This window comes from Protobothrops mucrosquamatus, unplaced genomic scaffold (genome assembly GCF_001527695.2).
Source record: "Protobothrops mucrosquamatus isolate PMUCROS unplaced genomic scaffold, P.Mucros_1.0 scaffold2676, whole genome shotgun sequence".
Lineage (NCBI taxonomy): Eukaryota > Metazoa > Chordata > Lepidosauria > Squamata > Viperidae > Protobothrops > Protobothrops mucrosquamatus.
Genome location: NW_015388723.1, coordinates 22,663 through 45,139, shown reverse-complemented (window position 1 = coordinate 45,139; position 22,477 = coordinate 22,663). Strand labels below are relative to the sequence as shown.

The 22,477-nt window shown below is 40.6% G+C and overlaps 2 protein-coding genes across 3 annotated transcripts in view; both read right to left on the bottom strand.

The window, feature by feature from the left end:
• Positions 1-2,666, bottom strand: part of UBE2J1 (ubiquitin conjugating enzyme E2 J1) — a 20,368-nt gene extending 17,702 nt beyond the window's left edge. Inside the window, exon 1 of the mRNA XM_015825517.1 lies at positions 2,496-2,666. Within this exon, the coding sequence (XP_015681003.1) occupies positions 2,496-2,526 (31 nt within the window). The 5' untranslated portion in view covers positions 2,527-2,666. The remainder of the gene's footprint in view (positions 1-2,495) is intronic.
• A 3,321-nt stretch (positions 2,667-5,987) lies between these two features.
• On the bottom strand, positions 5,988-21,719 carry RRAGD (Ras related GTP binding D). 2 transcript variants are annotated; one of them, XM_015825516.1, is made up of 7 exons: positions 21,418-21,719; positions 16,426-16,715; positions 14,565-14,764; positions 12,784-12,898; positions 10,264-10,406; positions 8,639-8,787; positions 5,988-6,700 (listed from the first exon to the last, which is right to left on the bottom strand). In XM_015825516.1, the coding sequence occupies exons 1-7, from the start codon at positions 21,623-21,625 to the stop codon at positions 6,549-6,551; spliced, it is 1,257 nt and encodes a 418-aa protein (XP_015681002.1). In that variant the 5' UTR covers positions 21,626-21,719; the 3' UTR covers positions 5,988-6,548. The 2 variants fall into 2 exon arrangements, with proteins under 2 accessions (XP_015681002.1, XP_029141827.1); XM_029285994.1 differs by lacking the exon at positions 21,418-21,719 and adding an exon at positions 17,168-17,179.
• Positions 21,720-22,477: the final 758 nt, after the last annotated feature.

The following is a 22,477-nucleotide window of genomic DNA, read 5'->3' as shown; positions in this document are numbered from 1 at the left end:
GTATAAACTTCCTTCACTTTTATGGATAGTACATAACACTGAGGGCTAATCAACTACTACATTTCTAACTTGGCTAGATGTGTAACAATTAGCAGAGGTTATTTCTATGCACAATTAATACCTGATGGTATTATCAGACAGGCATACTACAGTGCAGCTTTAACATGGGTAGATCTAGTTCAGGGGTAGGCAACCTCGGCTCTTTTATGACTCCTGGACTTCAACTCCCAGCTATGCTGACTCAGGAATTCTGGGAGTTGAAATCCATGAGTCATAAAAGAGCCAAGATTGCCTACCCCTTGTCTAGTTGGAAAATGATAGTGGGCAGCAATAATTATGGTAAATTTCATTCCTGTTAATAGCATCTTGGCTTTACATATTTTTCTCCTTTTCTATTAAGACTATTTTTGTTTTTCTACTCAGAAGATGGGATATTTTTCTGTGAATGCATAGTCATATGATAACATTTATTCTGAGAACAGAGAGGTATGAAAAGCAATGGTCACTCTTCCAGCAAATAAAATCTGAACACATACTCTCCTTCCAGCAAATAAAATCTGAACACATACTCTTAATCTGCCAGATCTGATTTCTATCTGTCCTATTATGACAGTTTTTGTTGCAAAGAAGTTATGTCATTGTTAAATGTTATATTTTATAGGAGAGATCAAAAAAGAAACTGAATAGCTGGAATATTCAGAAGTTCTGGATGTAGCATCTGTCCTTGTGTCTTCGGGGAACTAAAAAGGAGAGGGGCAGGGAAGAAGGGGGACAGAAGATAGATAAAGTACTAAAGTACTAAAGTCAAAGTACATTTTAATCATCGCTTACATACTCATTGGACTTCCCTGAAATAAAATACTCAATACAAAGATATCCTAAATATGACATTGCAATTCTTCAAGTAAACAATGAAAAACACCACCATAATAATCCAAAAATTTTACATCTGGATAAAACGGTAAGTCTGCTGGGTTATCTTTTGACAACACTGCACTGACTTAGTAAAAAAAAAAAAGCTGAGTAAATTACACATGCCCCATTGAATAATAAGTACCTCCACTCAATTAATATCCTCTACATTTGGCAGTGGAATTGATGGGTGCAATCTTGTATAAACATGCCTTTTATTCTTAAAGATTCTTTAAAATAGGTCTTTCATATTAAGCCCTTTAAGATACGATGTGAATACACACATACACGCTGTATAATACAGGGCTTTTCAACCAGTGGTACGGGTACCACCTGTGGTACATTGGCACCTGGCAGGTGGTACGCGACCATCCTAGAAAAGTGGTAGCGGGGGAGGGGAATGAGCTGAACCGGTGGCAGCACCGCACAAGCCTGAGCGAGAGATGGCTGGAGCTGCAGGGCTGTCAGGGCTCAGCGGAAGTGCCAGGATCAGCGCTTCTTCGGGGCTGTCAGGGCTCAGCGGAAGCGCCAGGATCAGTGCCGCTTTCCAGCTGATCGGTGCTTCTTCGGGGCTGTCAGGGCTCAGTGGAAGCACCAGGATCAGCGCCAGGCACCAGCTGGAGCTCAGCACTGATCCTGTTGCTTCTGCTGAGCCCTGAAGAAGCCCCGATCAGCTGGAATGTTGCAGCCTCTCCGGGGTCTTGTGATTTACATTCAGATGCTTGGCAACCGATTCATATTTATGACGGTCACAGTGTCCCAGGGTCATGTGAAGTGACCAAAACCTGCTGCAACCACCCAGCAGACGGGGGGGGGGGAATAAAAACCAAACACACCCCCACCCCACCCCCGCTGCCAATCCTCAACAGAAATGCTCACAACAATGAAAACCTCGGACAGGAGGAAGAGCGCCGCCGGGCGGGCAGGCAGGTGTCTTGCTCGGCTGTGGCTTGGGGGGGGGGCACTTTTTCAGTGCCATTGTAACTTCGAACGGTCACTAAGCGAACTGTTGTAAGTCGAGGACTACCTGTACTTTATCACTTTTTTTCCTTTTTTTTTGGTCATCAAGTTTTTGGCACCTTGCTAGGCGGCTGGCGGTACTCGGATGCTGCCCTATCCTAAAAGTGGTACAATGGGTGAAAAGGTTGAAAAGCCCCGGTATAATAGATACACGATATCAAGAACAGAAGTTAAAGACAAAAACGAAAGTAAGCGTCCCCGTCCCGCTCCCCTCCCCTCCCCTCCCATCATCATCCGCCCGATGGATTCCGGGACTCTCCAGCAACTCTCACTTTGCCTCTTCGGGAAGTCGGCAGCCAGAGACAGAAATATACAAGCCACGTCCCTTGGGCTGAGCAAAGGTCCTGGTGGCGAAACGCCGGAGCCCCCTTCAAGTACCCTACGGGAGCGATGTAAAAAGGAAAATCCCCCCCCCGGCTCCGGCCTAGCCATACCACAAAGCCTCGGGCTCGCGTGGCGGCGGCCGCCCGCGCTGTCAGCCACGCAGCCGCCTCCCGCGAAAGACTTCTGCGCTGCCCGGCGCCTGCTGCCTTAACTTGCCCGCCTTCGCCCCCCCTACTCACCCGGGCTTTTGAGATTGTAGCGAGCCTCCATGATGGAGCCTGCCTGGGATGCCGTCCTCCGCCCGGCGGAGCGCAAGCAGTCCAGCCACGTAAGGCGCTTCGCAGCGACAACAACGCCGGCGGCGGTCAGGCGAGAGGAGGAACTAACTAGCCGGGCTTCCCTCCCCGCTCCCTCGCTCCCCGGCGGTCTCGTAAGCTTTGCCGCCGCGGCGGCAGCCGCCCGGAAGTTCTCCTGACGTGGCGGCAGGCCCTTAACGTCTTTCTTCTCAATTTGGTTTCCATGTAACGTTTAAAGAAACAGACTACTGTGTAGCAGCCTCTCTCCGCCGGGTATTTTGGCTTAGTTCCTCGTTTCCCTCATACAGAACCAAAATAGTAAACAGGTGTCTACACATATACTAACTACTAGACCAGGGGTAGGCAACCTCGGCTCTTTTATGACTCATGGACTTCAACTCCCAGAATTCCGCTGACTCGGGAATTCTGGGAGTTGAAGTCCATGAGTCATAAAAGAGCCGAGGTTGCCTACCCCTGTACTAGACCATAATGTCTTTGGTCAAGTACAGGGGTTGCAGTTAGTAAACCATGACTTATTACTGTCGTGTGAACCCAAACACAATTATTTTTAGACGTACTGTAGCATGTCACAGTGCTTTGCTCAAGCTTTTTTACTTAGAATTTGTGATGTCCCATATAACGCCACTACTTACCAGAGCTGCGTTGCTTGCCGGTTGGCTTCCAGATTGGCTACCTTGCCATCTTCAAAAATCCAACGTAGCTTGGACCTTGCTTCCCTTTATTCCAGTGTTTCTCAACCTTGACAATTTTAAGGCACGTGGACTTCAACTCCCAGAATTCCACAGCCAGCATTGCTGGCTGTGGAATTCTGGGAGTTGAAGTCCACGTGCCTTAAAATTGTCAAGGTTGAGAAACACTGCTTTATTCCATCCTGAAACTGAAGGCTCAAGGTGTGCCCGCTTCCTGAGAGTCCCTATTCTTTCCGAAGTGTGAAGGGAAGAGACAGGACCATTTTGTTTTTCTATAGAAGCTCCCCATTTGTGAAGTATTCACTAGGTAGAAGGCTGGCACGTTCCTAGTATTGAAGAAGTTGAGCAGTGGAAAGGTTGCATTTGTAATGAGCAATAGCACCATTAGCCCAAGTATGAAATCCAATTATGGATTAGAATTTCTTGAATTTGCTGTAATATTGTACATTACAGACATTGGGGATGCAGCTGTACACCACTTGGAATCATATGATTGAAGTAGAATAAAAGCTCCCCAAACCACCATAGAAATAAATCCAGACACATGGAGAACAGTTGACACAAAAATGGCCTATTTCCCCCCCCTATTTGTATATATTCCCTTATGAATACGAACGAAGCAAGGCACTGCTAGAAGTAGAGAAACAGCTCTCCCCTCTGGCACTGTTAGAAATGTAATTGTTGAATTGTGGACTACAGTATTCTAATGAATTAAGTAGATTCATTTTGGGATGTGCAAATTGTGTACCAGTTCTCTGCTCACATCACTGGAGTTTAGATCACTAAAATGCTGCCTGAATACCCCCAAATAGTATTCAAGTACAGTACAGTATTATTCTCTTGACTGAACTGAATTTGAATTAGAGAATGGCAGATAAGATTGCTGCCTTCTTCGTTCCAAAAGGCCTACCCTGTGTAGTACTGAGACCTTCAGATACATATGCATGAGTTAGGCTTGTCATTGAATTGAGATTTATTTCAGATCAGCAGATTTGGAGATACTTACCCTGTTCAACAGTTCTTAGGCAATTTGTTGCTGTTAATTGTTTGTATGAGTTTGCCTATACACACTAATACACACACATACATATGCATACACACATAACTACCAAAGGAGGAAAAATATCTTTATATAACTCAAATGGGTTAATCATTCAAACCAGAATTTAAAAAGTAGCAAATTGGGGGGGGGATCTTTACAAAACGTGAGACTTGAATAACTGATGATCTAACTTTGTGTCTTTTCCTGAAATTATACTGTTAAGGTACTTTTTTACTATATTAGCAGTCTCTAGTGGATCACTTTCAATGATTGTAACTTATCAATAATGAAAGAACGATTGTAAAATTGAATATTAAATGTACACCTCAGTTCATAATCATGAGCATTTCAAATACTAATCTAACATTTTAAATCCATTCTTTGGAAAAACTAGAAACAATTTTACAAGAGCAAAAGAGAAAAGTGCCATAATTGCTGAATAAATAATCTCTTGCTTGTCCAAAGCTTTGGCTCCAGAAGAATTATTTCCTTTAAGCTTCTTTTTCATTTGTAACTTCATAATTGGAAAGAACAAGCTATCTTTAATTGCCCAATCATGTATCTAGCGTAAAGAAAATCAGAGGAAATTGATATACCCTTCAAACAGACAAAATGTCTGTTACACAGAATATATTCATAAAGATAAGCAAAACGAGGGAGAATCCTGAGATTAGGCATTATTTTTTTAACTCAAAACAAGTATGTCTTCAGATCCTTAAAACATTATGAAGTACTATGTTTACCAGAATTATAGCAAGCATATGCAAAATCCATCAGTTCAAAATATTCAGTGTCTCTTTAGACTATGCTATTCAAGGAGTGAATAGGTCGTTTCCGGGAGTAAAACTTCCAAAGTGAAAATGGTTTCAGGTATTCCAGCAAAGATGTTTCACATGAAACATCGTCTTTGGAATACTGCAAACAGCTTCTGGAATTCTCAGAAATGTTCCAAGAGAAAGTCAACTCTCCAATCTTACAATGCTGGTTATTACCAATTAGTATTTCTACAAAATACTGGGAGTTTTCTAGCACACCGATCTTGCAATTGAAGGCAGGATCGCTCTAGATCTCCTGCCAGTTGGAATACAGTGATGGCGAATCTTTTAGAGACTGAGTGCCCAAACTGCAACCCAAAACCCACTTATGTATCATCAGGTGCCGGGTGGGCATGGCCCATTGGGTGGGCATGGCTGCGGTGGTAACAGCAGACTGGGTGGGACTAAAAAGTTAAATCATTCAATTCCAACTTTGCGAGATCTTTTTTTCCCTCAAGTAGTTGAAATTGATTCATTGAACCTTTTTTTTTTTTTTTTGCACAGGGCGGTGGAGGCCTAAAGCCAAAAGGTTTTATAAAACCCAGCTGAAGGCCTAGGACTAGGGTGACGGCGTGCGTGCCCACAGAGAGGGCTCTGCGTGGCACGTGTGCCATAGGTTCGCCACCACGGGTATACACTTTATATAGTATATAACTCTTAGGAGTAAACAATGTTACTCAGCCTTAGATTTAAAAGTGACTGGAGATTTCTCTTCTGGAGTCATCCATAATAAAATATTATATACAGTACTTGTGCTTTACCCTTTCTGCACAAAATTATTGCAATTCCCATTTTTGTTAAATCAGGATGCTTTTTTCCACTGTCATTCTCAAAAATGTAAAAATAAACAAACCAGACACAGCATGCATCCATTTCAAAATAAGTCTGTTTATCGAAAGGTACTTTTATGTAGACAATATAAAGAATAAAGAGGATTTTTCTCAGAATTTATGGAATGATTGGGGAGATACTCAATTTCAAATACTTTTTTTAAACAAATTTTTTAGTGTACCAGTAAGGACACCTAATAAATGTTTTTATTGCTATTGTACTATACTTTTAATTTCCAGCTTACAAGATGGAAAATAGATATTCACAGACTTGTTAAAAAAGTCATCTTACCATGTTTTCTTGATTGTTCATTTGTGTGCAGCATGTACGCTTACTATGATATATATTCTACTCAAGACTATACATAAAAAGTAATTTATCAAAAGTCCATTTTCATCATGAAATCAGGCAAAAGTGCAAAACAGGTCTGTCCTTAACATGAACACAGAATATGATTTACAGTGTTTTGAGGAGTGGCTAGTGTGGAAAATTCCAAGTGAAGTGTACACCAGTCCCGTTTGTCTGCTGGTTCTCAAAGCTGGTGCCATTACAGCAAATAATAGGCCTTAGGTGCTACCCGTGGGCATCAAGAGTTCAATTACAGTGGCATTCTAGGTGTGCCATTATGTGTGGCCCTTTTATTCTTCTGTACTTGGTTCTGATTCTTTTGTGCTTTGACTACTTTCATTCTCACTTCAAATACTTCATGTATGGCCTTGCGGAAGCAGTGGAAGTTGTAGTCTATTAGTCCTAAGGAAAAATAAAACACACGTGAATCGGTTTGTTCAGTCTGAAAACCAAGAGGAGATGTGCTGAAGGTCTCACCTCCTCCAAAGATTCGTGGGATGTAGGGCCACAGAGTAGCTTTTTCAATGCTAGTTCTCAGACTTTGGAATACTCTTGTCACAAACACATGTCTGGCTCTTTCCCTCCTTGCATTTCCTAAGGTCTGAAAATGGTCTTGTTCAGGTGTGCTCTTTAGCTTGGAGACGGGAGCAATTATTTTTGTTTATTATGTTATTATTATTCTACTGTTTTTGTTTTGCTCCTTTGAGCTCCTGCCCAAAGTAAATATTATTTACAGTATTTGTAGTTTCCCCAAAGTAAAATATGAAAAACAAAATGATTTCCCATAATGCAACCATCATTCCCCTTCCTTTTTTCCCTGTTCAGGTTGCCCGATTTAAAAAAAACGTTAAAACCTGAAAGTTCACAACAAATTTACCCACTAGATCTACTTAAGCATTATTTCAATGGGTTTTAGCTTAGTTTTAATCACCAGACAGTACTGCTATTATTTATTTACCAAAAGAAAAAAAAATATCCTGGGCCCATGATTTAAAGTATGTAGGATGCATATAGAGAAAGAGAAGGAGATTTTTTTTTAAATTGAGAAAGTATTTTCCAGAAGCTTTGGGAGAAGGAAACAAAGAAAGAAAGAAAGAAAAACCTTTGGAAAGAATCCCAAAAGGTACTTTAGGCATATCCAGTGGTATTTTTCCCTTTCAAGAGCAGACTCCTGGGCAATTTTGAAATTTCTTGTAAGTATAAGAGTTTACTAAAACCTGCATTACGATTCCCTGTTCTAAAATAAGTGTGCATTAATGTGATTTCCTGTTCACTGGCCAATAAAAAGGAGCAAACTATTTATTTATTCATTTAGTTATTAATCAAATACATTTCTATCTCAGAAATCCTCCACAAGCTCAAAGCAATGGATGTTGCACTCTCTCTTCCAATTTCCCCCCTAACAATAAATACATTGGGCTGAAAATGTGTAACTGGCCCAAAGTCACCAATTAGTTTCCATGACTATGAATGGACCTAAAGCTGGTTTTCTCCTGTCCCAGCTAATACCTTAAACCTTAAACTAAACCACACTGCCACTCTCTCCACAGATCACTTAACTGTTTATACATCCCAACAGCTTTACAAAGAAGAACGTAAATACACATTTTGATTAACCATTATGCTGACATATAAGACACATCAGTGGTGGGAAGAAAGAAGGAAAAGAAAATATAAGAAATATAATTTCATTCAGAATATTTTGATTTCTTGTGTTCATTTGGAAACTGTTATATGTATTTGCAGTGACTATATATAGCAGAGGTCTTCAAACTTGGCCCTTTTATGACTTGTGGACTTCAACTCCCAGAATTCCTCAGCCAGGCACGTTGGCTGAGGAATTCTGGGAGTTGAAGTCCACAAGTCATAAAAGGGCCAAGTTTGAAGACCCCTGCTAATATAGTAAAACATCAATTTAACAAATTATTTTGTTATATAAAATGTTCATTAAATCTAAATTTTTATCATTTGCCTCACCTCTATTTACAGAATCTGCATAATTAGAGGCATACTACATTCGTTTTTATCCTTTTAGCTACATAGCAAAATACACTGTCACAATCCAGTCATTCTACCGTAGAATGCTGAAATTCATCCCATTCTTCACCCCATTCCCAACAGTATCTCAATTTTTACATTTACTAAATAGTTACACATTTTTGGTATTTCGATTTTGATGGTATACTGGCTGGAAGCATGCTAGCTGGGGAGCTGTAGGAGTTGAAGTCAATGTATCTTAAGGTTGAGAAACATCGTGTTCGACTATGATCGAGATAGGAAAACATTTTCTTACAAAGGAAAATAAGATTGTAGATATGTTTAGGCAAAGCAGTTGAATACCTTTTCTCTCAAAGCTTTCTTCTCTGACAAAGCAGACTAGTGCAAGGAACTTTGTCACTTCTTTTAGGTAAAGGACTGTGGCATTGTTCAATTTTATAATTGCTGTTGATTCTTTATCATAGGGTGTTCCGGCACCATCCTTTTTGAGCCTTAATAGCAAAGGATTGTGAAAGAAGAGAGTTGGGATTAATTTTTTTAGAGTCTAGAGGCTGTATTTTTCTTACATTATTTAAAGTTAAATTACATATTATGTGCTTAAGAATATATCCAAATATAATCTACTGAATTATAAAACAGATGTGATAGTACTGATGAACATAATCACAATAAATTAAAAGGATTCATATTAAACATAACAATGGAACTATAAGATACATAAAAGCATTACTAATATAGTGCTATAATGTTAACTTTTTAAGATCCACAAAAATTCTTAATATTAATACTAAGACCATAAACTAAGAAGTGAAAATATACAGAATACAAAATAGTAGAAGAAAACATTAAAATTAATCTACAATAATAAATATACAGTATATAAAATGGGAGCAGTTCTCATTTAATCTATTTATATATAGTTAACAGATTGAATATAATTAAAACGTAACATATATGAAATACATCTTAAAAGTTGGGAGAAGAACGAAGAAACATTCAAACAAAAATGTGTTGGATGAAGAGATGGCAGTTCAACAGGTGCCTGAAAGTTTTAAGAGTGGGACATTTCAAATACTACAGAGAGCAATCTTTTATATTTTATTGTAGAGATAGCTTACTTGCAACAAACCACAATCTGCACTTGCAGATTTTCTTGGATGATTTTAATAATCATCGAAATCTATGGTGGTATAAAGACAGAAGGTCTTCTTTTATTAAAAATCATTTAGACTTCATATTTCACAAAACAAAACTAAACAAAAATACTGAATTTGGTTGAATAGCTAATTAACAATCAACCAAATTGCTTTGTTAGATGTTCTACTTTTACTGCTCCAGTGGGCACCATTGCAACTGCTGAACTATGTGTAAAGGAAGCCACAAACAGAATACACTACTGCAAAATAAGTGTGAAGTACAGGAGGTGATTTAGATCTGCTTATAGATCTTCTTGGTCAAAAAAATACTTCGGCCTCCATTGACTAAGATAATTTGATAATAACATCAAACTATATATCTATTTAGACCCCAAAATTAGTTTCTTATACTTCAGGGATGTTCTGAGAAATACAAAGTAATAAAAGCAGAAAAACCATCTCTCTGCTATCAATGGATAGCTACAATTCATTTATATTTTTTAGAAATTCCTTTCTAACATCAAATAATGTCACCCCAACTCTTCCCACTCCGGGCAGCACACTTCAAAATTCATTGCAGGATCACCATAATCCTTATATTTTTGTGTGTCTATATGTATGTGTACTTAAAGCACACAATATGACTGCTTGATTCTCATTGGTATTTTCAAAATAACTTCAGCTATTTTTCCCAACTTTGACAAAGACCAAATAGCATATTATTGTACAGGCAAATATTAGGTTTTTCATTACAAATGCATTGCCATGTGATGATATACAATACATTAACTACAAACAAGCACAAAGGATAGCAAAAACACTCCAACTTACCCATAGATGGAGGAGATGTCAATGACAACATCTATCATATCACAGCTGAGCTCATAGGTTTGCATGTCCACAGGGGTACTATCAGTTGCAATATAAATTTTACTTACTACATCAAAGAGAAATGCCTTCTCAATTCCAGAATTCTACAAGGGAACATGGGTTTTGTTACAAGAAATTTAATATTTGTATAATGCATACTATCCTGCACATAATGCACACACACAATTATATATATACACACAAACACAATAATCTATCCATCCTTCATATATATCTTCCATCCATCTATGTCTGCCAATCATCTTCTCTCTCACACTCATTTTCTCCATATTATATAATACCGTATAACAGATATGTCAAACACAAGGCCCGGGGGCCGGATGCGGCCCGCGAAGTGGTTTCATGTGGCCCACGAAGCCATCCTGGAAACAGTGAGGGAACGGCCCCCTCTGCCTTGGCCCTGGCCCAGGCAGGCTGGGAGCCAATGTACAATTTTGTGGTGGCCATCTATATTGAAACACATTCAGTCTTAGCTCCGTAAGCCCCCCCCCGCTGCATGGCCTGAGAGGAACAGTGAGGCTTGGCACTTGCCCAGGTCCCACCCCCTTCTGCCAGAGACCCTCAGATCTATCCCACTCCTGCCCAGGCCCCCACAGGCACCCTTGACACGAACGATGTAGAGCTGGCCACATCCACCCAGTAGGCCACACCCACTCCATCCACACCCACCCAGTAGGCTGCACCTACCCTGGCTGCACCCACTCGGCCCCCTGAGGGCAACCGCAATGCTGATGCGGCCCTCAATGAAATTGAGTTTGACACTCCTGCCGTATAATATAGGTGGCCAGAGATGCTAAGAGTCAGGATATAAATTTAAATAATTATAAAATAATACACTGCACAATAGAAATAACTTTCCTAGAACTCTAGGATTATTTGGGCTGTTTTCTGTCAATATTCATACTCAGTTGTAACCCTGAGATGACACTAGTTGATCTTCTTGATGACCTTTGGTGGGATCAGAATGGGAGCACTACACCATCCTGGCCTTCTTTGATCTCTTAGCAACCTTTGATATCATTGTGAATGGTATCTTGCTGGACTGGATTAGGGGACTGAGAGTGAGTGGTATGATGTTCCCAGGGTGCTCTGTCCAGAGCTGGCTCTGGTTAGTATTAGAGAAAGACTGGCCCCAAAGGCCCCTGCTTTGCGGGTTCCTTTGGGCTTTAATCTCTCACCACTTCTATTTTGAATCTATATGAAGCTGCTAGGGAGGTTATCTGCCAGCACATCTCTGTGACTTGTGGAACTCAATTACACCTTTCCACCCCAGGCCAATGGAGTAATGCAATCGAGATTCTTTCCTGACATCTGGAAGCTGTGGGGGGGTCTGAATGAGGGAAAGAACAGGCTTCAGCTGAACTCTGGCAAAACTAAGTAGTGAATTTTGAGATCCTTCCACTTCTGAAGATTTTCCATCCCTATCTTGGAATGCACTTTCAGTTTCCCCAGAGAAACTGGTTTACATTTTGGGAATCCTCCTGAACTTGCAACTTCTGCTCAATAAACAGGTGGAAGTCATCTTTGCACAGATTTGTTTTGGGCACTAATTCTTCCTGGATCGGTCATGGTGATAAATATCTCAGTCTCCTCCCACTGGATTACTGTTATATACAGGTAGTCCTCGACATACAACTCATTTAGTGACCGTTCAAAGTTACAACGGCACTGATAAAAGTGACATGTGACCATTTTTCACACTTATGACCATTGCAGCATCCCAGTGGTCACATGATCAAAATTCAGATGCTTGGCAACTGACTCATATTTATGATGGTTACAGTATCCCGGAGTCATGCGATCTCCTTTTGCAACCTTTAGCAACATAAATTTTAGGTTCAACTGTGGTCGTAAATCAAGGACTACCTGTACTCTACATCCCACACCACCAGAAATGGCAGAATTCATATACGTCTATTTAAAAAATGTCACTTTGTGGCAATTAGAAGTCATACCTTCTCTGTTGCCTCTTTTGTTTTCTGGAACAGCATTCCCATACAAATCCAGATCTGACAGATCTGTTCTTACAGGCATTAGTCTGGGAAATTAAATGAGCCCCACTGACTAGTTGTCTAGTTATTGTTTCAGTGATTGTAATAGCATGTGCATTATTGTTTTGGTTTTAAGCTTGTGTGCCACCTAGAATCATTTTAGTGTGGTGGGCACCAATATAAATTGTATGACTAAACGCACAACGAAACCACCCATTCATTCAAGGCAGGAACTAGTGGATAACAAGTGGTCTTGGGATCCCAGGTTGTAAGCTATAATTATTTTATAAACACTGCATATTTAGTAAAATAATGAATGCCGGACTGCACAGCACTTTTGGTGTTTCATACAGTATCTCATAATGACTTAAATAACAGCAATATTTTTCAAAACGTTAAAAAAATAAAATGTGCTTTTGCAATGAACATGAAAAACATAGGAAATACATGCACATACAAACATATTTACCGAGACAAAAATGTTAAGCAGATTTTCCAAAGTTGGGAGCTGTGGAATTAATTTCTGAACCACTTTGCTGAATGCTTCAAATATAGAATGATCGTATATACTTGTCAAATAAAAGCTGGAAAAAGAAAAATAATCAATATATTCATTTGAAGTAAACACCTGTGAAGAGTTTGATTACAAATATAAAAAGATGCTGAAAAAAAATAACATAATATTCTATATGGCTTGTTTTATAAGCCATGCAGAATGTATTGATGGAAAGCAAAGTAGAAACTGATTGAAGGGCAAAAAAACAGAGCATTGGATTAAAAATATCTCTCGAAATTGTGACTTGATCTCACAATTTTCAAGGAATTTATTTTCACCAGATAGTGGACTAATGGTAACATGGCTCATGTGCTGCCTAATTAGAGAAGTGATGTTTCTATAATGAAATAATGAAATACAGGTACAAGTAGACTTTGACTTATGACTGGTCATTTAATGACTGTTCAGAGTTACAGCCTACCTAAAAAGGAGAATTTATGACCCAATCCAAATTTCTGATGGTTGGGCCCTCCCTGTGGTCACATGACCGCACTTCAGACACTTGGCAACATGGCTACATTTGCACATCCTACGGGCATGTGACCATGCCTTATGATGGTTTTGCCAAAAACTGGAACTTATTTCAAGTTTTAGGCCAAACCACACCATAGTGAACAATGGGTTCACTTAACAATCACAGCAATTGCACTTACATCCACCATATTCACTTAACAACCAACACAAAAATGTCAACCCATTATGACATATAACTGTAATGGGCAGGATACATTACAGTCATATGTCAAGGACCACCTGGAGTCCTTTATTAAAAATAACTGGGACTGGTAACTCATTAGCTAACCAATGCAGTTGTAACACACAATGTCATATGACCATGTTGAGTTTATGACAGCAGTTCAGAACATCAGTGTGATATTACATGATTGCTATGTGCAACATCCTGCTGGCTTACCCACTGACTTTGCTTGTTGGAAGCTGAAGATTGCAAAGGGCGACCATTGTAACTGCAAGCTGATTGCCAAGCACCCAAATTGCGACCACAGGACTAGAGGGACACTGCAACGCCTGCAAACTTTGAGGACTGGTCTTAAGTTTTATATATATGGCAGCCTGGGTTCAAGACCCAAGTGCTGTGCGACGGAATGAGTTCCAAGTTACTTGCCCCAGCTCCTACCAACTTAGCAGTTTGAAAGCATGCAAATGCAAATAGATACATAGGTACCACTTCGGTGGGAAGGTAACAACATTCTGTGACATCATGCTGGCCACATGACCACGGAAATGTCTTTGGACAGCGCTGGCTCAGTGGCTTTGAAACGGAGATGAGCACCGCCCCCTAAAGTCGGCAAAGTCTAGCGGAGTAAAATCCGCAGGAACTCCTTTATCTTTACATGCATACATTCTCAATATAGTTTTCTCCAAGTCAGGAGCATCACTTTGAGGCTAGTAAAATGTATCACTCTAGCACAGCCTTCTTCCCCAAAGTGATGCTGAACAGAAGTATACAACTGGGAATCAATAATATATTGACTGAGAATGACTGGAATACTTGCCTCCGTCTATTAAAAAAAACCCCTAATTTTAATGTTTTAGGCCTGCAAACATTTATTATATTTGGTAATAAATACTATAAAAATAAGCTTACTAAGACTTTTATCAAGTTTGACACTATAGCACTCCTTTTAATGTTACTTTTTCTCCTCTGCAAACTCCAGTCACTGTACTTTTCTCACCTCAAGTGGATTTTTTCTAGTCCAGCGTCTGCAAGATCATCATTAGCCCGCTGATGAATGTCTCTTTGTGTTTCAATCTTGTGATCATCAGACAAACCATCTACTTTGTGAATAAATATTTCAAAGTTTATATCTGGATTTACTTTATATGCTCTTGTCACAGTAAGGTGCAATCTAGCTAATGCTTCCATATAGTCATCCTAAAAAAAGAATTGGATAAAACACATGACTTAAAATTTCAGCCTGAATTCTTTTTACTCAAAAAGCATTACATGAAACCTTCATTCCATTAAAATAGTATTTCATTAATAAAAAAAGTAGAAGACAGAATATTTCAATGAGTTGTTAATCATTAATTCTTTCTCTTCTATTTAAAAACTACAAGCACCTTAAGACTACCTAATCCAGTATTCTATTTCCACATTGACCGACACTCATGCTGTTATTCTCCTGCAGCTGTTGCTAAGATACCCCACACTTGACATTGGGAATAATACATAGATATCATCACTTATAATCACCAAAAGCTTTAAACTTCCTCATTTCCCTTATTTAAACAGTTCCTTAACCTGACATGTTGATTTCACATTATATACTGTATATATTTGTTACACTTGTATCATACCTTTCCTCAAAATACTTGAGCTGATATACTTAGCACTCCTTTCTCTATTTTTTCTCCACAAAAATAGTCTGTAAAGTTGGGCACACTGATGTACAGTGTGAGAGTAGTTGAGGAGCTGAGAGTGGATCTGAATTTGGATGACCTTAGGCACTATACCACACCAGCACAAACCTTAATCCATAATTATGGATTATATGTACATGTAGTCCTCAGTTTACGGCCACATTTGGGACCAGAATTTTGCTTGCTAAGCAAGGTAGTTGTGAATCACACTCGATTTTATGACCTTTTTGCCAAGGTTGTCAAGTAAATCACTGCAGTTATTAAGTGAGTTGTGTGGTTATTAAATCCAGCTTCCCGCATTGACTTTGTCTGAAGCCAATAGGAAGATCACAAATGGTGATCATATGATCCTGGGACATGCAACCATCTTAAATACACGCTGGAATTTGATCATGTGATCATGGGGATGTTGCAATGGACAATGCAAGGACTGGTCATAAGACACATCTTTTCAGTGTCATTGTTTAGTAGCGGAAATTCTGTCCCAATTGTGGTTATAAGCTGAGACTAGCTGTAATCATTTCTATGTTTATTGCAGGAAATAGGTAACTTTAGAAACTGCAAAAAGTTGATTACATTGAAGGATTACATATACAGTATGGAAGCAGAAGTGCAAGCAATCAAAGGCAGGGCTTTTTTTTGTCATAGAACGCCCAGAACAGAGTTCCGGCACCTTTTTTGGATGGAACCTTGTAGGGTAGGCAAGGCGGGTTGTATGACATGTGTGAGTTCCGGCACCCTTTTTTTTTTTTTTTTACAAAAAAAAGCACTGATCAAAGGTATTTGTGCAGTAATATCTAAATAAAAACAGAATATACAGCAAAATCCAAATGAGTCCCTTTTATGATAAAAGACTTATTCTTCACACGAGGGTGAGAATTCTGGTTTCTCTACAATTGTAACAGTTGCAGATCTCACTGCATTTCTCAGTTCCAATAACACTTAAGAAAAGGGTTTAAAAAGGTGGACTGTACTGCAGTGAGAATCCATGATATGGAAAAAGAGCCCTGTTGTAAAAGGAAACTTTGCTTGCAGTTCTCTAGAGAGTCACATTCTACTTAGCTTTCCATCATCTATTCTATTCCTCTACTGTCAAGTGGTGTTCATTTGTGCAAATTCAAGGTTTGAGGATGATTTAAAAGTCAAACTGGTCTAACATCATTTTCTTCTTACCTGAGAATCAATCACAAATATCAATGCTCCAGTGCCACGAAAAATCATTTCATAGTCAAACGTAGGATCAAAAAAATCAATTTGGCCGGGAAAGTCCCATATCTGAAAGTTAACGAAGGAGCTGTTGGAAACATCTTCTCGGCAGATCTTGTTAGTGCTCTCCAAAAAAAGAGTTTCATTTGGTGACATTTTATGAAAAACAACTTTCTGAATGGAAGATTTTCCACTTCTTCTCAGTCCCATGAGGAGGATTCTTGGCTTAACTTCAGTACTAAAAGGATCACTGAAATCTAGAACCGAATAAAAACAGATTTCTTTTAGTTTATACTATCCCTAATGCACAAAAATATATCTTATATCCGAACCTGAATGCAATTTAAATTTATTATTTTAACTCCTCTTTGCAATCTAAGGATTCTTTCTTTTCTGGTGCCAAAAAGAGCAGCTTAATTTGAAATGATCGATATTTATCTTTAAATAGTATTTTTCCAGCTGTTTTTCTGTCTCTCCCTGCTAGTTTGAAAAAACTCACATATCTCACAAAATAAACCAAAGTGTGGAAATAAATGCAGATTAATTAGAACTCCATACAGCACATGCCTTACCGTGTTCCTATCTTACAGATATGCAAACTTTAATAATGAGATGAATTAAAGTTTATAGTTAAGTTTTATATATATATATATATATATTTGTCCCTCCTTGGTTTTTTTTAATGTATAACTCATGGAAGCGAACTTACCAATGCTCCCTTTAGAAACTTTAGGTAACACTGAATCATAGGAATACATCTGATGAAGAACGTGGAAAAGTATACCCATTTCTGTGGCATGTATACTCAAAATATTTATGTTCAAGTGCTCCTCAAAACACTGTTATTAAAAACAATTTTTGCTTGAGTATCTACTGCATGTCAACTATGTTACTTAATACAGCCTCTCTGAAACAAGAGAGAAAAAATTCTCTCTATGCATTCCTATCAGAACACACGTACAAACCATAATATTTAAGGCTACACTGCACGAAAGCTAACATTTGAAGCAGTTCTATCTATTCTCAGCAAAGGCAAAGAGAATGTAGACTAAAAGGAAAATATTCCACGTGTTCCTGAAAGTGTTGTAAAAACTATTTTCTGTTTAAAGCCTAAAAGTTTAGCTCTGCTGATCCATTTACAAAAAAAAAAAAAAAAATTCTCTGTAAAAGTACCTACATAAGTGTATGTTGAGTGCCATCATTCCAATGTGTTAGTTTTATTAAAAAAAAACAAAACAAACCACCACACAAAACCAACAGGACAACTGTCTGGAGTGCTTGGAGATTGACATTCACAGCTGCAGAGGAATTCTGAGCCCTTCTATGGCTCTTGCCTTTTATGGATCTGAAATCAGCCTTCCTTAAAACTTCATGTCTTTCTGATCCATGCACTCTGCCTGCCCACTGAATACCTGCACCACTGTACAATTTTAAAAGTTTGCTTATATGTTTTCTCCAAGCTGTATTAAGCTCTCAATCCTTTAACTAAGCCTTTTCTTTTTGTATATGACAAACACAGAAAAGATCCATGTAACAAACTGAATGATCACCAATCTATGAATTCCATACTAATGCTAGGACTTCTCATTATTGTTGTCAGTCACATGCACATTTCTTTTCCTCTTCCTTCCTCCTTCTCTTCCTGTTCTTTCCCACAAAACACAGCTACAACGGACAATACTTGCGATCTATATGTTTCCTCTTCAAACCCTCAGTGAATGCTCTCTCAAAGTAGAGGGAAACAGAAAATGGAGAGTGTAATCTTTGAAAGATCTCACCTTTCAGAGCATTAGCTGCCTATAGTATCCATCTTTATTTATAAGCATTATGGGAGCACAAGTGTTTTGAATTTCCTTTTTAAACAAAAGATGGGATCGTGTATAAAGATACCCTTTTAACTGTAAGATGTATATGTAAACAAATATATAGGTACCGTATGTTGTAGAAATGGAAAAGGCCATTCTTTACAAATCACATTGCAGATTTGGGATATTTGTGTGTGTGTGGAAATTGAGTTAGCCGCCTATTCAGACTTAAGTCCTGTACAATTGTGTGCTTGTTGTTCTTACTTCTAAAATATAGGTAGAGAACAAGAATTACAGGATTTACTTTTATTATTTTACACCCATCTCACTATTAACTACTTTTACAGCCGGTGAAATAATTGAATCAAAGAGTTTGAGCTGAACTTGGAAAATTACTAATCTTAGTTCACTGGGGCAAATGCATACATTCTCAGCCTCCAGCCTTAATATTCCATCTACAATATTAACCACAATTCCAAGATTTTTGTAAAATGTAGCTTGTTAATGTTTGCAAAGTGTCTCTGCTCTGACATTCTGCAAAGAATAAGAGTAAAAGCACATTTGCTAAAACAAAATCCAGTCCCAATATCAGGACCAATTAAAAATTTACAACACATCCTACGTTCTCTGTAAATCATCACAATGCATGACACAAATATATGTTTCAATCTAGTACACTCACATACTGGTAGTTAGGGAAATCTTGCCTGCTCTCCAACCCATCTTAATCTTAGCATCATTCTATTCTCCTATTAAAGGCCAACTATAAGCTATCCCAGCTCAAAGTCAAACTCTATTTGGTTATTAAATTCCCTGCCAATTTTCAAAAATCTGCTCCTAAATGACCTCTATTTTCAGGCTTTTCATTTATTCCACGCTTTCACCTTCTTCTCTCACTTAATACTAATTTTTGTTTTTGCTCAGCACACATTTAAATTTCGCTTTACAGCATCCTCATTCAACTGCTTCCCTATCCCCAATTCCCATCTCCTTGCTCCCAAACCTTGGTTCCTCATCAAAATTTTCCTTTCTCCACTTGTGTTGCCAGAGTTTGTGGCCATGAGAAAAATATTAAGTTCCCTATTAAAGAGCAGAATTACTAAGGAAAAATCTTCGGATTTCTGCTGTCCAGATTTGGCAGCCCTGGCAAAACCATACTGGGTGGCCAGCAAAGGTCAAGAAAAGAGGGCCAGGAAAATGAATAGATGGGAAGCAATTTCTTTTTCCATTTCTTCTTAAAATCCCAAACTAGGAACAAGTGTGTGTTTTACTGCATCTCCTATCCCAGTGGTGGCGAACCTATGGCACGCGTGCCAGAGACAGCACTCAGAGCCCTCTCTGTGGGCACGCGTGCCATGCCCCAGAGATAGCAACCGTCCCTCTTCAACCAACCACCTGCTAACTCACTGAGGTCCCACGTGGCCATCCCTCCTGGCCTCACATGCTCTCCTTTCCCTGGGCACAACCCACTGCATTGCCTCCTCAGCTGTCGGCCGGCCATCCAGCTCAGAGGCAGCTTCTCTGAAGTGCTAGCAGTGGGCTGCGGAGCCCGAGTGTGCCGGCTGACGGGCCGGTAGGCTGTGGCTGCTGACGGACACTGTTGCCCCCATGCGCTCGCTGGCCTCTGTGTACGGGGGCTGATGTTGTCAGGCAGCAGCCGCCCCGCCCCTGCCTCACCTTGCCCTGCGACAATGGCACCCCCACCCTGCCTCGCCTTGTCTTGCCTCACCCTGCAGGACAAGCCTCCTGCCCCCCGCCCCACCTGCCAGAGAGCCCCTGGATCTCCCCCAACCCTGCCCGCCCCCCACAGGCATCCCTCCCCACGAGCAACATCAATGTGACCACGCCCACCTTGGCCACACCCACCCAGTCTGCCATGCCCAGCCAGTGGGCCACGCCCACCTGGCATCCAGTGATAAATAAGTGGGTTTTTGGTTGCAGTTTGAGCACTCGGTCTCTAAAAGGTTTGCCATCACTGTCCTATCCCTTCTCTTCTCTACAGCAGTAACAGGAAAGAAAAGGAGCAGCTTGGATTGTGGGGAAAATTTCTAAGAAACAGAGATGGAAAACTGAGTTTGTTCTCCACTTTGTCTGTCGAAGATGAAACCCCCCACACACCATTTCGTTTAGATTATGTTAGATGTAAGAAAGGGTTCCACTATACTGGCAAAGGCGCATACTTTCTCTTAAAAAAGAGTAAAACCAGGGCCTGTTTTGGCCAAGAGGCTCCCTTATTTAAAGGAATCCTTAAACATCCTAAATATCATGGCACTATTTTTTTTTCCCTGTAAAACCACACCAACTTCCAATTTGCAAAAATAGGGAGCCCAGTTTTTGTCCTTACAGATTCTGGTACTAAAAAAAATATATATCTTTTTTTTCTAAATCATAGCAATAACAGGAAAGGCTGCACCTAAGACTTAAGGCTTAAAGGTCTGTTGTAGGGAAAACTAGGCAGAGCAAGTTCCTGGATGAAAGGTGCATACAAATTTAATTTTAAAAATAAGTATCTTGCACCCTCGACTTTTAGCGGTTTGTCCTCAGCTTTTCGAGGCATTATATCTCACGGCCTGTGGTGAAATCAGATTTAAGGGCTAGCCTCCGATGACTCTTGAATGCTGCAACAATCAATGGTGGGATGGAAGGGAACCATCTTTGCTTTTCCCTTCAAGCCAGCTGATTCCCCGATTCTTCCCCCCCACCCCCTTTCCCCACAGAAAGGCTGCGTTCACACGGCACACTGAACTGTAAAGGAGAGCAGCGAGTTAGCTTAACCTTACAGTGAGAAGGCAGACAATGGCTTGGGTAAACTGAGCCACCCGCGATTCGGTTAACCACGAATAAAAGAAAGGGGGCAAATGGTAGGGTACCGTTCCCACCCACCCCGGAATCAAGTATTTCGCAGATGGGAGGAGCCCAACTTTAACTCCCAGCCGCCCCCCCCAGCCTTACTCGATCCCTGCTGCCCCATCCTCCTCTCTCGGGCGCCCTCTCCAAGGGGCGCAGCTCCCGCCTGCCGCCTCCTGGGCGTCTGCCCTCCTCCCCTCCCCTCCCCTCCCCTCCCCAAACAAAGGGCCTGGCAGCAAAGTCGCCAGAACAGGGTGCTCGCTCTTCCTTCGTCCTCCCTCCGTTGCAACCGCACAGAACTACTTACACGCCCCGTCCCCGCTTTTCTCGTGGTCGCCATCCGAGAAAGACTCACTCTCATCCCCATAGTCTGCTAGCCCAACAATCTCGTCCTCTTCTTCTTCCTCCTCCTCCTCTTCTTCCTCCTCTTTTTCCTCCTCCTCCTCCTCCTCTTTTTCCTCCTCCGCTCCTTCGTTCTCCTGCTGCTCCTTCAACTTCCCCGGCGCCTCGCTCATCCTGATCCCACCCGGGCTTCGTCCTCGCCAAGCACCGCTTTCCCCGCGGCGTCGCCCTTCCAGGTTGCCTCTCGGGGGGGGGGACGGGGACTCGAGCCTCAATTGTTTCCTTCCTTCCCTTTTTTTCTTCCTCCTCGTCGCAGTTGTCAAAGGAAAGTCAGCCAAGGCCTCGCAGTCCCTCCCAGAGGAGAAAAACTGCGTGACCCAAGTCACCTGACAGACACACGCATATACACACACACGCACGCACACACTCGCTCATGGAGTAACATAATAGTTAGGCGCGCAGAAGGGAGAACCCTCGTGGCTGCGGGGAGGGGCGGCTGCCCGGGAGCGCGCACCCGTTTTGTGGTTGCAGCACGCGCTTGGGGGAAATCGGTAGGTAAATGTAAAAGGCTGCTCGGGGTCGGCAGTGCCTCGAAATGGCCTCTCCTACCTTCCCTCAAATATGCGCAGTAGTAGTTTTGTAACGGTTAACAGTGGATGAAAGGGAGGGAAGAAAAAAAACTCTGCTTATGCTCAAAGGCGGCATAAAGTGAAAAGATTCGCTGCGGGATTTATCTCGACAGCTGAGGCACTAAGAAAGGACAAGTTGCACGACTGCTTAATAAAAGGCGAGGCACGGAACATTTATAGAGTACCCTTTGTTACTTTATTGGCTTCCAAAGAGACCAGAGGAAGAATAAGAGCTACCATCTGTAATACTGTACACAATGTTTTGTGTGTGTGTGTGTGTGTGTGTGTGGTGAAGCCTTGATAGTAAAACTTAAACCAGTGAGTAAGCATGCTTGTAGTCATACTACAAATGCCAGTGTTGCATAGAATCAGCCTATCCGGGGTTCTATTTATTTT